This window comes from Fukomys damarensis, unplaced genomic scaffold (genome assembly GCF_012274545.1).
Source record: "Fukomys damarensis isolate Sample0158 unplaced genomic scaffold, DMR_v1.0_HiC HiC_scaffold_9, whole genome shotgun sequence".
NCBI classification, from domain to species: Eukaryota; Metazoa; Chordata; class Mammalia; order Rodentia; family Bathyergidae; genus Fukomys; species Fukomys damarensis.
In genome coordinates this window covers 37,542,175-37,558,740 of record NW_022900921.1, presented here as the reverse complement: position 1 = coordinate 37,558,740, position 16,566 = coordinate 37,542,175, and the positions used below count along the sequence as shown (strand labels likewise).

Sequence of the window (16,566 nt, the reverse complement as noted above, 5' to 3'; positions counted from 1 at the left end):
AAAAAAAAAAAAAAAAGAATGAGAAAGTAGAGTCATTCGTATTGAGGCCATACTCTTAAGTGAAATAAATAGGACACAAACGTGTAAATACTGAATAGTTTCTTGGTATGAAAAACCAAAAGTATAAGTAAGATCCAAATTGTATAGGTGATAATGTGAAATATGAAGAAAAGGGCTAAAGGAGTAGAGGAAGTGGGAAGGGTAGTGGAAAGGAAATAAAGGAAAAGAAAAAAATATGAGTAAAGGAAAAAATGGAAACAAGGTCGCTGTAAATAGGAGAGGGTAAACAGGGTGAAGGGAGGGCAGGAGTATGGGGAAATAATGAGAACCAAAATCTGTCATGTAAAGGTACAAGATCCCTGGGGGTCAGGGATTTAGCTCAGTGATTCTGCTGCCTGCCTCGCAAGCACAAGGACCCGAGTTCGATCCCCGGTACCAAAAAAAAAAAAAAAGGTACAAGATCCCAATGATGAATGTAACTGTACTATACACTTAAAAAGTCCCAATAAACTAAAACAAAAAAAAGTTCTGCAGATTCAGTTTCAGCTGGGCATGGTGGCACACACCTAAAATACCAGCTAACCAGGATGATGAAGCAAGAGGATGACAAGTTCAAAACCAGTCTGGCCAATAAGTGAAACCCTGTCTCACAATAAAATTAAAAGTTTTGGGATACAGCTGAGTGGTAAAGCAACTTTAGGCTTAATTCCCAGTACCATTTTTTAAAAAAGTTTAAGTCCTGCTCTTGAACAGCAATCTAAATCTTAGTCTTCAGTCAAACTTAGCAAATATTTTTTTTTCTGCTTTCTTGGATTTTTGGTGAGGATTTGCTATAATAACATCTTTATTATAAGGTAATCAGAGAATAAACAGACACATTGTCTCTGTACATTTTCTTCTGAATTTAACAAATTCAAACATAAAAAAGAAAATCTGGTACACAAACATACAAAGCTACGAAATTTTTATGACACAAGCTTTAAACTCTATCTCAGTCAAAACAAAAGATAGAATATATTCAATCTCAGAAAAAGATCAAGTAAGATCTTGTACTTACAAAAATTGAGTAGATAGTATATGGTAAAATTTACAAGGTAAAAATATTAATAGCTAAAAGAAATAACAGTAATAATATATATCTTTGGTCCCCCAACATGAAATATTCTTGTTAAGATCTTATACAAAGATCTAAAGTACATCATCCTTATTCAAATAATTCAATGTCAACATCTGTCCTTGCCATAGACGCCAACTGGCTCAGTAGACAGTAGCTATGATCTTAAAGAATATCCAAAGGCTCCATGTTCCTTTCATAAAGCTATGTCTTCACATGAGGGAGAAAGGATCTCCACTGTGCTTACTGCGTGCTTACTCTCTCCTTATACCTGTCTCTATAAGCAAACCGAGGGAAATTTTCCTCTGTACTCCTTAGTAAGATGTGCAAAAGCTGTCATTAGGTCACTTTAGGTAGAAAATTTCATCACAAGAAAGATGCTAATAAAATATTAGGTCCTAACATTGGCCCTACGCCCCCCAGCACTTAACTCTAATTCAGTTATTCCCTATAAAAGCTTGGATATGAACAAACTGATCATATCCACACCAACTGCCAAATAATCAAGCCAGTTTTAACTATTTAGATTACTAAAATCGCATCACTGGGACTTTTCAATATAGTATCTTCAAATGACTCTTCCACCGTAATATTAAAACTCACATAACTCCATAGCTAAATCTTGGAAGGAGCCTATATATCACCAACAGAGGAATGGATAAAGAAAATGTATTTATATACAATGGAGTACTACTCTGCCATAAAGAAGGATAAACTTAAGTCATTTGTATGAAAATGGTTGCACTTTGAAACCATAATGTTCAGAGAAATAAATCAGACACACAAAGTTAAATATTGCATGGTTTTTCTCATATGAAAAACCCAAAATATATATAAAGAGCAAAATAAAAGACAGACAATGGGAAATAATAAGATAGATCTTTCACAAATGGGAAGTGAACCAGGAAATGGAGGGAGGGGCGGTGACTAGAAGAAAATAAGATTAAGGTGGGGGGGTGCCTGGTCTGGGGATGCAGCACAGTGGCGCCACACTAAGCCTGCCTGGCAAGCACAAGGTCCTGAGTTTGATCCCTGGTACCACAAAAAAAAGGGGAAAGGGATTGTGATGTGCTATGTACACATACCAAGTACCTACCAGGAATGTGATCTTTAAGTACTACAAATAAGTACCACCAAAAAATATATGAAGGGGTCCAGAGACAGAGGGAGGAAGAGAAAGAAGAATGAGACAAATAGAGAATTAAGATGTATTAGTACGTGTACCAACTCCCATAATGAATGTAATCATTATGTACTGTAAACAAGTATCAATAAAAAAACTCACATAACTGACACTAAATTAAATTTTTTAAAAAGCATTAATTGAAAAAATTTGGAGATAAGAACCCATACTTGATTACCTGACTCTAAACTTTCAATTTTAAAAATTCAATTATTTCTTCCATTTACCAATGAATTTACAGATTCTTCTTTGATCCTTCATCGGTAGTTAAGTGTTCTCTCTCAAAAATGTACAGCCCACAGTACTAAAGTCAAGAATTACCTTTTATATAATGAATGCTTACTTCTCTATCAAATCTATTAAATTAGAAATTCTGCAAAACTAGTTTACTTTAAAAATTAAAAAGTTAGGGGCTGGGAATTTAGCTCAGCGGTTCAGTGACCTGCCTTGCAAGTGCAAGGACTGGAGTTCAACCCCTGGTACCAAAAAAAAAAAAAAAAAATTAAAAAGTCAACCCTTCCTGCCTCACAAGCACAAGGTCTTGAATTTGATTCCAGGTACCAAAAAACAAACAAAAAAAAATCAATCTTAAAAAGAGTCAGCCTTAAGGGGGTAAAAAAATCTGCTAGCAAAAGTAAAAACATCATGGAATTAAACTTTGACAAAGTATTTTATAGAGAAAAGTAGCTCTTGAAGACTGTATTTTAGTTTTCAAATGCTGATTAAAAACAAAAATATGCTGAGTGTGGAGGCACACACCTGTAATACCAACACTTGGGAGGCTGAGGCAGGAGCATTCCCACAAGTCTGAGGGCAGTCTAGGATACACAGGGTTCAAGGCCATCCTGAAATACAGTAAGACCCCCCCCTCAAAAAAACAAAACAAAACAAAAAAATCAAAAGCAAAACAGACCAACTTACCAATAACTGATGCTCCTCTTTCTGCAAAAGCCAGGGCATAGGCTCGGCCTAATCCAAAAAAAAAAAAAAAAAAGTCAAAGGAAATGTCAGCATAATTATTTTGGCCCATTCAACTCAAATCACCATTTTAAAATAAGTGAGCAACTACTTACAGTGCAATACTAGTCTTCATAGGAACTCCCAATTCTACTCCATCTCTTCTGCTTGCAGACATTAGAAAGTTTAAAACTACATTTTCCACTATTCTACCAATCATTTCCAACCTTCCCACCTACCTGCCAGATGTGAACAGGGTTCTACTATCAGAGTTCCATAAAACTTGAGACAGTAGGAATGAGGCAGAAACTATCTTACTGTAATTCTATTACTGTTAAACTGATTTTTTTTTTAAAACAGTAGAGGTAACTTACTGGGAGCTTCTTCAACCACAGATGGAAGCTTTCATACCTCACATTTCTGATATCCTGTGACCAGATGGGCTGTGAGAGCACACCAATGACAACCTCAAAGGTACTGTGTCCTCTTCCAATATTCTAAAGAGGTCCTGCCTAAAACCTAATTTGCTGTATTAATTTACTGCTTAAGTATCAAGTGAATTTTATATCCTGCTGTGATCCTTGACTATACAATTACCAAATACAAAAAAACTTAATGCCCACTCAAAGCTATGAAGTGTAAAATACGTGCTCAAAGAGGTGTATGTACACATATGTGTAACTTATATGTTTTATAATAGCATGCCATAATTTAGAATATCTAAGAATGAATACAAGACATTAGCAATGAGTGGTTACATTTGGGGAATAGAACCATTTGGCTAGCAACCAGCTTAAAAGTCTTATTTTTGTATTGTTTTAAAATGTGCACATTTTAAAATTTAATTGAGAAATTTCACTGATAATTTTTACTTACACTGATAATTTCAATCGATTGATAAAAAATTATGCAAACAACTGAGACAGATAACAAGTTCAAGTTCAACCTGGGCAACTTAGCAAGACCCTGTCTCAAAATAAATAAATAGATAGATAGAGGCTGCAGGTATAGCTTGGAGGAAGACCACTTGCCTAGCATGTGCAAGGCAATCCCCAGCACATGAGGAAAAAAACAGAATAATACAGTAACATAAATTATCACTGAGATGGATAAATTATTAGGCTTCCTCCCCAAAACATGTTTTCCAAAACTAGAAGCTATCACTAAATGATTTATTTTAGTATTTCATCTGCTCTGAATAGATAAAACTCAGCCAAATTATGAACAGGTGCTAGGATCATTCCTAATTATCTCGTGTACAACTCATTAATGTTCCACCATGTTAATGTGGTGGACTGCAATTAGTACTTATTAAGTAAGAGAGAAGAGAGAATTTCATCGCGTACTGAATTGACTATGTACTGGGTCATGAACTTATTTCAAATACAGATAAGGTGTATGTGCGTGATACATATATGTAAACATGTGCTGTGTACTTGGTCCTGATATGAAACATACAATCAGTCACTGTCAAAAGAAGTTAAAACATCATTTCCTCAAAAGTAAAGTGTAGAGAAAATGTTTTCTCAAAAACTTCAGTAGAATGAATATAGCTTTGGTTAATAAAATACTTAGTCACCAATTAATACTCAAACGATCTGAAAGGCAGCCTAAGGATTCATTTTATCAGTAGAGCTGTGAAAGTATATAGGAGTCAGCTGGCAGAATTCCACTGTTGGTAACTTTTAATATGTAATTAGAACGGGCTGGGGATTTATCTCAGTGGTCTTGCTGCCTGCCTTGTTCAATCCCCGGTACCAACAAAAAACAAAAAAATATGTAATTAGAATTCATGCATTAAGGCCCTCTTAGGTATAGTGCATAAAGTTAGGATCCCCGTGCTTGAAGGTTCCATTAGTGGGAAACTACAGTAAAAGTCTCACTGCAGAGCATCTATGTGGTTATGAGTGGTTTGATGTTTTTTCTTTTAGAAATGGGATTATTTGACATAACAATTCTCCACTTTGGTTCTCTTGAAATATGGAGAAATCTGGCAACTTTCTCCTTGGCTGGTCCACTTCAGAAATGTCTCTGCTCTGAAGTTCTTCACCCTTCCCAATCCATGCCAGTTTTTTCCTCTATCATCTACCTCATTCAGCCCTGCAAATATTTGCCTTTACCACCTCTGCCAAGACACTTGTAGACTTTTGAGAATAGTGCACGGGTTGCAAGCACACACTACAGACTTCAAGAAGGAAGGCTCTTTTCGGACAGGAACCCTCCGGAAAAGCTTTCTGAGAATTTAAAACCCTATGACAGAAGAAAAGAAAACACTGCACGAATGACTTTTCACAGCAGTGAGGCTGACATCTTGACTCCTCATGTTAATTCCAGGGAGATTTTTCAGGCTTTTAAGAAACCTGACAGGCCAAAGAGACTCTCAGGGCAGGAAGAGTGATGATCCAAGCTCTCAAAAGAGCCAAGTTTTCCAACGAGCAGAGACTCCCAGCCTCTGCCCTGCAGGACTTACTCTGCAAGGTCAAAGGAGAGAGGCTGCCCCCTCAGGTTGCCAGGGCCTTCCGACCCCCGTCTCCATTCAGGCCAGCCCAGCCCTCCCAGCTGTCCTCCCCGCCCACCACCTGCCCCAGCCCAGCCCAGCCCCACGCTAGGGGCTGGACCGAGCCGCAGCAGCCCGGGGTTCCGCCCGAAAGAAGCCCGCAAGGGGTGAGGCGCGCGCCGTCCTCCAGCTCCGGGTCTCACCTCCCCCAGCACCGGTGACCACCACGACGCGACCGTGGAACCGCAGCGGGGAGCCCATAACCGCGGCCGGCAAGTCAGAAGCCGACTGAGCCTGGGTCACCAAGTTATGGCAGCTGTCGCTGGGGCGGGGCGGGACATGCGCGTAGTCCGCGGGCTGCCGGGAGGAAAACGGGCGCTTATTTTCCAAGTGCGCCTGTCCAGAGTCGCCTGGAACTCTGGGAAACGTAGTCCCGCGTCAGTCCGTTCTCTCAGAGAACCTAGCCAAAGGGCTTGACTCAGAAGAGTCTGCTGCCACGGAAGTAGAAGCTGCCACCAAATGTGTAGCAAGTGGCTAACTCGGCTGCTATGCTCGTCCATTCCCCTGTGGTTATGCCATTCATTCAACAGAAGTTTTGTAGGTTTGGGTGCAGGTCTAGCGAAGTAGCGCACCGCCCCAATCCCTGAGAGATTCAGATACAGCCTCTAGAAAGGAAAGTTCTCTGCAGGGACCATAAAGACACTTCAAAATGTAATCCTGGCGGCTCCTGCGTGAAAATCATATGGGAACTATGCAGAGTCCTAGACTGGACTTCCACCACTGACCTGAAATAGAATCACAGGGAACAAAACAACAGTAAAAAAGGTTAACAGGTTTTCCTCCAAGAGTTTTCGAGAACAGTCATCAAGTGTCATTTATTCATTCATTCATTCATTCATCATTTACTGAGCATCTGCCAGGCTTTAGACACAAGTTTACAGATAATTGATGCAGTCTTTGAAGCTACTCCAAATCGTGAGGTAAATTTTCAGTGATAGTGCACCCCGTTAAGACTTTGTGATGCAAGGAATATAAACATGTACTGTACTGAAAATGTAGAAATGAAGGGGATCAAGACATAGAAGATGGAGGGAAGGGAAAAAGGACAAAAAAAGGAATTGAGATGTATTATGTACATGTACCACCTCTCCACAAGGAATATAAACATTATGCACTACTAGGAAGTACTAATACATTGTTTTCATACTGGGGATCAGACTCAGGACCTTGTGTTTGCAAGGCAGGCGGCAGCACCATTAAACTAAATCCCCAGCCCTGTACTGTGGGACCCTGACCACTGTGTAGTCCCCAGCTAGTCAGCATATAGTCATGCACATTTTTTTCTGCCCTGCTTCCAGATAAGATTAAAACAGAGTGTGTGGGAGCCTAGTACAGGTAAACAAGATAGTGACTCAAGGCCTTTCAAGAACAGAACAGCCTGAGGTCTAGAGATGATCAATGTAAGAGACCAGGCGTGCCCTACACCTGACCCCCTTAGATAGATAGCAAAAAACTGACCCCTGACCCCTTGCCCACTTGCTGTGCTTGCAATCTTCTCCCCCTTGCCTTTAAAAACTGTGTAAACCCCTGAACTAGTGCCTGTCAGAGCTACTTGGCTCAGGGAGTGCCATCTGGCCAGACCAATAAAGGTCTGTTTTCCAACTAGTCCAGTGTGTTCCTTCTTGGGTGATTCTCGCTGCTCGTCAAGCCCCCAGAGCCATCGCTGGGCTATAGGCCCCAGCATCTTAGAGGCCCTTTCGGCTGTCCAAGCTCCTGGAAGTAAGACCCAAGGTCTTGCATCTGGAGCCATTGCTGGGCTATAGGTCTCAGCATCTTAAGGCCCTTTCAGCTGTTCATGCTCCTAGGAGTGGAAGTGAGACTTTAGGTCTTACAGTACTGATAAAGTTTTTAAGAGACTCTGGAACAGGTGTGTAGAAATAACAACTGATGGAGCAAATTAAATGCACCTTAATCCCCTTGAAGGGAAGGAGGGAAAACTTGACAAATGAAGTGAAACACAAGTGCCTAAAGAACTGAGCCCTATAAAGAAAGGTGGGCATTATAGGCAGGGGGAACACTGGCTAGGTGTGGGGGAAAAAGAGTGTGAAGCCACACAACTAAGCTGAGCCAGAAAGATCATGTTTATATATTTTAATTTCATGCAAAAATGAGTTTTGAGCAGGATTATGCCAAAGGGTAATCAGAACATATTTATATCTTGGAAAGATCACTTCACCCCTTATGAGAGGGTTGATCAGATTAGGCAAGAGCATATTTTTTTAAATGGAGTAATTTATGAACAACAGAAGTAGAAAACTGTGCAATTTATTTGGAAATGAAGTGAATATGTTTTTATTTAATTGGATGTAGATACAAGGGAGAAGCAACTGAAAAAATCACATTTCTGGCTTAAAAATCTAGTTTATGGTAAGCTATTCATCAAAATAAGGAACAATGGGAAAAGAACAGCTTTTGTAGGGGAATGTGACCTCAATTTTAGACAAACCATGTCTGACAATAGGAAGTAAAGCTTATGTCTACAGAGGCCTACCAGACAGCAGTGGTTCTGCTCTAGAAATATGGTTTCTATGCTACAACAACACAAGAGAGATCTCTTGGTAACCAAGCCTCTATCTCCAAAGTGCACCTCCTTTTATTGACTGCCCTACCTCACACAAGAAAACTTTGTTCTCTTACCCATCTGTGTACATCTGCCTTTGACTCTTGCATTCTGGTTTTGACTGAAATCCAGGAAGACATTCTCAGAGGGGCACTAAACTCAAAGACAGGAGTTGGGTGTAGCTCAGTGGCACATTTAGCTGGCATGACCCAGGTCAATCCCCAGCACCATGAAAGAAAAAAGAAAAGAAGGAAGAAAGGAATGAAGGGAGGGAGGGAGAGAGGAAGGAAGGCAAAAGGGGAAAGAAAGAAAGGAGGGAGGTAGGAATGGATGGGAGGAAGGAAATGAGAGAGGCATGAAAAGCAAGAAGAAAGGCAAAATGAAAGAAGGGAGGAAAAAGGATAGGAAAGGAAAGAAAACCCTTGAGAGTTTCCCAAACAGGGCCAATTTCAGTTATCATCATGATGACATTCCTTGGGCTTTAATCCTTACATAAAAGAATTAACCTGGGCTGGGCATTTAACTCAGTGGTTCTGCTGCTTGTATTGCAAGCTCAAGGCTCTGAGTTTGATCCCCAGCACCAAAATAAAAAAAAAAGAGAGAGTGAGAGAGAAAGAATTAACCTGAAATAACCAGACAATAATCAAGTAAGCAGTAATTTTCCTATTGTCTTGTCTTCCTGTTCCTGCTTCAGGGAAAGTAATTTTGAAATGATGAACCAACTTTTACTTTCATTTATCCTTTCTTCAAAAAAGCAGAAAACCCAAACTCCTTTCTTGAACCATTAGAGCATTTTATTTTATGAACCAAAGTATTACCCAACTGTAGAATAAAAGATGATTAAGAAGGAATAAGAGGAGAAGTTGGAAAGAACATTCTACAAAATACTTAGAAACGAAGATAGTAAGTCTTTGTTATTAATGGGAGATGCATATGTCTTCAAAATCAACCTCCTTTGCTTGGACCATCAGAACAGTTTATTTTATGGGCTGGAGTGTTGCCTAATTTTGGAGTTTAAAAAAACTCAATTAATTTAAGATGGTTAAGAAGTGGGTGCAGTACACCACAGCCTTTCACCAATGAGGCAACTGCCCGAAGGCCCATTCTACCTTTCACCCCATTTCCAAGCACAAATCTACCCAGGCAGCTACCCTGGGTTCAGATCAATGATTATCTCCTTTCCTTAGTGAACATGAGGAACACCTGGCAGCCTAGTCTGTGGGCATTTTTCATTATGGGTTTAAACTGAAATTAAAAAGTAAGCAAAGAACATGGCCATTTGAAAATCTGAGTTTCAAAGGTAAGCCTGTGTGACAGCTCAGTAAATATTGGTGTTTATCCTTTCTTCCCCTCTGGGGAAGCTGATGCAACTAGAGCAACTGAACAGAGCAAAGTCTTCCCAAGGGAGGTCCAATAAGGAAGCCTGCAGAGTTAAACAGTAATCCTTTTGCCAAGCTCCATTGGGGATCACGTTCCCAGGTCACCACTGTGGAATATCTGTTTAGATTATACGTCCATAATCTTTCTTCTTTAATCCAATAACTCACTATTTTGATTCTTTAAAAAGTTAAAATGAGTTATTCCTACTTTCAAAAATTAAGTGTAAATTAACTCATTGAAACCTAAGAAAAGGTAGGTTTGCAGCAGGAGAAAAGCTGGACTACCTGGACAGAGCACTGTGACACACAAAATAGGAGCAAACTGGCTTTAATGCCGGCATCTCAGTAAGTGACTCTTGTCAGTCTCAAGAGCCCTGCATAGAAGTTTTTTCTTTATATACCTCTTTTTACATTTATGAGGTTTAATTTCATTGGAGTTTCTTTGGAAATATAGCAAGCTTAGTCTTAATGATGTATTGAAAATTGAGAGAGCATAAAGGGATACTACAATGAAACCACATTCTTTTTCTTTGTTGCTGCTCAGTTTCAGCCAATTTCCTATTGGAGAATTCCCAACCTGTTTCCTACCCCCAGAGTCTGAAAATACCAGATAATCATAATCCCAACCTCCCTTATGATCATGCATAGATTGTGATCTAAATTTGTCAATCAGATACTTCCTACTAAGGCCCTCCATTGAGAAATGATAATTGATGGAGTGAATGACGAACTATGCAGAATCTATTCTGGTAATAAAGTGGTGGAAACAGCAACAGCATAAGTTCTAGGGAGAGTGGAAATGATTCAAGGTGGTCAACCCAGAGTTCTAAGTGGCAGCTTTTAGCATCTAACTGCATGGATAATGGTCTAGTTCCAGGCTGTGGAGACTCAGAGCCTCACCCTCTAACCCCTTTTAGATTCTGTCATCTACCCTTTGTCTGCTTAATGCTTTCACACTTAATTCAGCCAGAGTCAGCTTTGTTTTTGTTTGTTTAGGGGTTTTTTGCTTATAAATAAGAACCCTGAGTGATACACAGTTATTTACAAAGTACTATCCTTAAATTGGCCATGGTTGAAGCCACATGTATGGTAATGATTTTAAACAACTGCTGTGCCTAACACTTCCTCCATTACTGTATGTGCAGGGTCTTAGAATGAAGCCCAGCAGCAGCCAATGATTCCTTCTTTAAAAGATTTCACCTGGGCACAAAGGAACCTTGGTTGATTGTCTTATCAAAATTAACTTACTCTCTCTAATATAAAAGAGATTACATTTGATACATGAAAAAACACCAAAAGTTAGTATAAAATAAGGCAAGATGATTTTTGCTCAGAGACAAGTGTTTATCCTCTCTTGCAGCAGACATCTCTGCCTAGTATTAGTAGACTCTGGTTAACTGCAACCCAGTATCAGCACCCTCTGATCTCTCCAAGTAAGACAAGCAGCATCATCCCCCTTTACATCCCTGTCTGTATATCAGGTATCCCTACTTGATGGCTGGTATATCAGCCATCACCAGAAGCTTCTGGACCTTCACACTGTATTGCCAGATATCTTAAATCATACCTTGCCCACTTTCCCATGCTTATAACCAATAAAATACTGGGTACCCTTGGCACCCCTTGTCTTTGGTGCCCAGAGAAATACTGATAAACCTTAAGACCCAGTTCTCTATAAGTCTTGTTTCTTGTCTTTACTCTTTATTATCAACTTGTGTTGTAGTGTCTCACAGGAGACTGAAGACGCTGTACCAGTCTATAGTAATGTTCTCATTCCCATTCCCTATACTTCCTTATGTTTCTGCTTACCTTTTGACAAGAAACACTAACTGCCCTTTTGTTCCAGACTATCTTGCACAAATGATCATATAATCAATGGTATAACGAACAGGAAAATCTAGATAACATTTTCCTAAGGAAAATAGGCTTGTTTACTGTCCCATAATAATACAGTAAGTCCCTGACTTATGAACATTGAAATTGCAAGCTTTCACAGATACTAATGAACCCATATTACAAACATTGGTAGACATGAGCAAATCACAGAAGTAGCTCGTTTGTCTGCTGGACATTGTCACAGTTGTCCTGCTGCATGCTTATTGTATAGTGTGATAGTGTTCAGTAGTATAGTCAGAGCCCAGAATGTTCTAAAGCAAGAGGAAAAGCAGTGGTGATGTGGAGGGGACTGCTAGGAAGTAAAAAGCAATATACACTGTATATTTGTGTTAAAGGTAAGACTCACTTTGTCAGACTTACAAATTAATCCAACTTGCAAATGTTCTCCTGGAATGGAACTCATTCATAAGTTAGACTTCTAATAATATAATGTCTCTCTTTGGAGTAAGAGTCATGTGGGTTTCCTTATAGCCATTATAAGAGATTCAGGTTTCCTAAGCCAGAATTCTTCAGATGGGGGACAAAATATTCCCAGAATTCACATAGGTCCCTCTGCCTATAAATCCTGAGACATGGGGGACAAGGAACCAATTCAAGCATGAAGCTCATGGCTGTTGCCATGCTATGAACAATAAAAATCCTTTATATCTGACCCTAGAGTATCTCAGCATCCATTGAACTGTGCTAGGCTAACTAGTAAGCTTGCAAGTAAAATACAATCTTAGACCCTTCATAATTCTTTTTTTTTCCCTAACACAGGGTCTTGCTATGTAGTCCAGGCTGGCCTTGAACTCATGATACTCCTGCCTCAGTCTCCTGAGTGCTAGAATTACAAGATGTGCCACCACATCCATCTTCCCTTCATAATTCTTCACAAATCCATGTTAAAAATAATAAATGGCATATTGTGTAAAGAAAAGAGCTCATAATTCCTATCAAAATATCATAGAAGACTTCAAAAGGTGGAAGGCATTTGATCTAAGCTTCAGAGATTTAGGTAGATGTGCCATTCATTGGAAAAGGAAGCCCAGGAGGAGGAGCGAGTTTGTGATAGATAATAGATAGAAAAATAGGGGAAAGAGGGTGCGATTGATGAATTTGGCTTCATATACGAATTTCAAGGTCCAAGTGAGGCTATTTCATGGACAATCCAGGAAGCAATTGGACAATTAAGTTTGTAAATTGAAAAAGAAGAGTTTAAGTTATAGAAGAGACCAACATTAAAAATAGAATTGGAAGTTTTTGAGTACATGAAGTTATTTAGCTAGAAAACAAAGAAAGTGTGCAGGAATGGGGTTGGGCATGGAATTCCCACCTATCAGATCCAGGAAGGAAAGAAAGGTGAGTGTGACAGTGACCAGAAAAATACAGTATCCATCCAAGGCACAGTGGAAAGTGGAGAGGTCCATAAAAATCAGATGCCACAGACAGCATAATTGGAAAAGTGTTGTCTTCACAAGTTGACCTTGAATCAATCACTACTTCTGGAGAAGGGGAAATTTTCTAGATCTTATGCTATGTTTTAGCCTCAGCCACAGCAAAGAGATACATTTCTTCCCTCTATCATAAAGATGTATTTAATATCTCTCCCCCTAAAAAAGTGAAATGGCCAATTTGAAAAGAACCAGAGACATTTGCTGAACAACATGTGCTAATGCATAAAGGATACTATGATATAAAGGCAGTATTCAGGCCCCACCATAATCCTTGGTCACTTTCCATGCATATAAAGAGTGGATTGTTCAGTTTCCCCATGCCTTTTAGAACTACTGAATAACAGGACATCGATGGCTCTCAAATAATAGAGTCACATAGGATCAGGCCCTCATCTGTGAGAATCCCTGCCTATACTTTGTTCCAGTTAAAACCCTAAACCCCACTACTTTTTGCCCTCAGAACCTGGCCCCCTGACCATGACTGCTTCAAGGTCACCAACGAGTTGTTCTCCAGTCATCCAGATCTGCAGAAAGACCCACTGCCTGATGCTGATTTCATCCTCTTCAAAGATGGGAACAGCTTCATGGAAAATGGGGTATGCTATGCTGGCTATGCGGTGATGACTCAAGATGGAGTGGTCCAAGTGGGACCCCTCCCCACCGGATGGTCAGCTCAGTGAGCAGAGCTATGGGTACTCATACAGGCTCTCTGATGGGCAAAAGGAAAGAGGGTAAATGTTTATACAGATTCCTGTTTGTCAATTTGCATATTTATGGCACAGTCTATAAAAGTGTGATCTTCTCACAGCAGAGGGCAAACATTGAAAATAAACAGGATATAATATAGTTTGAGGCAATGTGGAAATATGACAAAGCAATAATTCATTGCTCTGAACACCAAGGAGGAAAAGAAACAATAGCAAATGGCAATACTAAGGTAGACATATAAGCCAAAGGACAACTAAATAGAAACTTTAGATGATTATAACCACCCCTTGTAAAGTTTATAAATATGTCTTGGTATGGGTTTGTACTTATTCTGGATGGCCTGAGGTCTTCTCTATAAAAGCAGAGAGGGCTTCAGAGGTATACAAGATTTTATTAAAGCAAAAATTTCCAGGGTTTGGTCTGCCTCTCTCCAGAGGCAATGACAATGGGCCAGCATTTGTAGCAGAGGTTGTACAAGATCTAGCTAAATGTTACATGTAAAATGGTACTTACATACTGCTTATTGGCCTCAGAGTTCTGTTAAGATTAAAAGGAAAAAATCGTACCATTAAGGAAATATTAACTAAATATTGTCAACCAACACCAGGGTTATGGCTGATCTTTTGTTCTCTTTGGCCTTCCTTAAAGTAAGAAATACCCCAAGTCATACTGGGTTCTCCCCATATGAGGTCTTGTTTGGAAGGCCACCCTGTATATTAAGAGACTTTATGGGAAACTTATCTCAATTGAGCTCATCCAGTATGGAATTACAGCTGTTAAAATTGAGCAAAATGTTCCAAAATATTCTAGGGCAAATTAGAAATAAAGAGGACCTTCCTGTGCTAACTCCTGCCCATCTGATAAAACTGGGGACCTAGTTTATGTTCAAAATTGGAAAAAGGGCCCTTTGCAACCTATATGAGAAGGACCATATGAGGCACTTATGGTTACTCCCACAGCTGTCAAGGTGACTGAAGTCCAGCCATGGATTCACCACTCTAGAGTGAAATAATCGAGAACTCCATGGACTGTGGCTCCAGGAGACAGAGCACTCAAGGCCCTGCTCTCACCACACCGGAAGTTGATGAGTCCACACACAGCTGAAGAATGAGGACAGCAATCAAGATATTATGGACTCTTTTATTGTGTCAAATTGTTATGAGCTATTTTGTTTTTTAATAAAGATAATAAGCCTAAAGATGCTGTTTGATAAAAATATGTGACCTTTTGTTAAATGGGAATAGGAGGGACATTCCCTCATGCTTCTTTTTGATGCCTGTCCAAAAGAACTTTAAGAAAACCCTGGTAACCATACTTGAGTGTGGAGAATATACACAAAAAGATGTATTGGGTCAGATAAAGCTCAAATATGGTTAAGCAGTTCTGTCATAACCCAAAACTATTGGCAATTGTGATAACTGTAAACAGAGACAATATAAAATGTATATAGCCTTTAAAATTATATATAGCTTGGCCTTGAGGAATGAGCTGACTACAGAAAATAATTTTTATGTTTATATTGGGTATAGTCTACTGCTAGACATGGGACTCAAAAGTTAAAAAGATGGATTCTGCAGATTAAAAAGGTTTGGAAGGACCCCCCACCTCCAGAAATAGGAAAAACTCCTGCACTGCAGGAAATACAGAATATCTCAAAAGGGCATCCAAAGTTATACAGAAATTGATATAGATATGCTAAATTTGGTTGATGGTACTCATTCACCGCTGCTACAGGCAGACCTGAAATTAGTCTCTGATTGCTGGATTTGCACACCACTCACTGTGATGACTTATCAAACAATTGGCAACATGAATGGCCTGCCCTTAGAACCAGTAAAGCTTACTTTGTATCCTTTGCTCAGCTATCCATTAGATGTAATTAAGAATGGGACTTGCTTTCTTGGTATCCAAAATTCACACAATGTCTCAGTTGTCTACACTGATATTGTTGATTTGTCTTCTACCACTAGTAATTTACTCTGCCCCAAATGAGACTTCCTCTGTGAAAATGGTGTTTTTAAGGTGATTTCAAAGTGTTCTACTGGTTTATGTGCTCTGGGGATCCTAATCCCCAACTTGTCTGTCTATACTCCTTCAGTTATGAAAAAGATGCCTTTACCAAATGCTGCAATGAATGGTTTGGTTTTTTTAAAAAAAGGACCCAATTGTCCTCCCCATATTAACAAGATTGATTACAGGGAGCCTCACTCTTAAGTGCTATAGCTCTCAGGTTAGAACAACAGTTTGTGGGTTTGGGACAGGAGATTAGAGAAGACTTAAAAGAAATGTGAGATACAATGCAAACTTTAGAAAGTCACATTCATTAGCTAATACAGTATACAGAATAGAAGAGCCCTTGATTTACTCACTGCACAAAGAAGAAAAACTTGTCTGTTTTTAGGAGAAGAGTATTGCCACTATGCAAATAAGTCCAGAATAGTTAAAAATCACTGGATAGATTAAAAGATCATATTAGACTGCTATGAAAAGAGTTTGATACTGGGGACCTGACATTCAGTTTTGGCCTTAACTTGCCAGGATGGAGAGCTTGGGTCAGCTCCCTCACAAGACCAATTATTGTTATACTGCTTGTTCTCATCTTTGGTCCCTATATGGTAATATGGATATCAAAACTAATAATTTTGTTCAGATGACTGCAGAATCTGGAAAAGCTGTTGCTGCTATCAATGCATAAAATACTATTATTAGTCTTTTTATATAAATATAAATATATATACACATACATATATGTGTGTGTGTGTGTGTGTGTGTGTAT

The 16,566-nt window shown here is 39.3% G+C and overlaps 1 protein-coding gene and 1 long non-coding RNA gene across 3 annotated transcripts in view; one reads left to right on the top strand and one right to left on the bottom strand.

Annotated features, from left to right (window-relative positions):
* Hsd17b4 (hydroxysteroid 17-beta dehydrogenase 4) overlaps positions 1-6,121 on the bottom strand; it is an 87,427-nt gene extending 81,306 nt beyond the window's left edge. For both annotated transcript variants that reach the window (XM_010633889.3, XM_010633888.3), the window contains exons 1-2: positions 5,955-6,121; positions 3,219-3,272 (exon numbers count right to left, since the gene is read on the bottom strand). In XM_010633889.3, coding sequence (XP_010632191.1) covers positions 3,219-3,272; positions 5,955-6,012 — 112 coding nt within the window. In that variant the 5' untranslated portion in view covers positions 6,013-6,121. The remainder of the gene's footprint in view (positions 1-3,218; positions 3,273-5,954) is intronic.
* On the top strand, positions 3,650-14,876 carry LOC104868917. Its single transcript, XR_782131.2, has 3 exons — positions 3,650-3,728; positions 13,543-13,678; positions 14,750-14,876. It is a non-coding gene; the product is annotated as an uncharacterized LOC104868917 (long non-coding RNA).
* Positions 14,877-16,566: the final 1,690 nt, after the last annotated feature.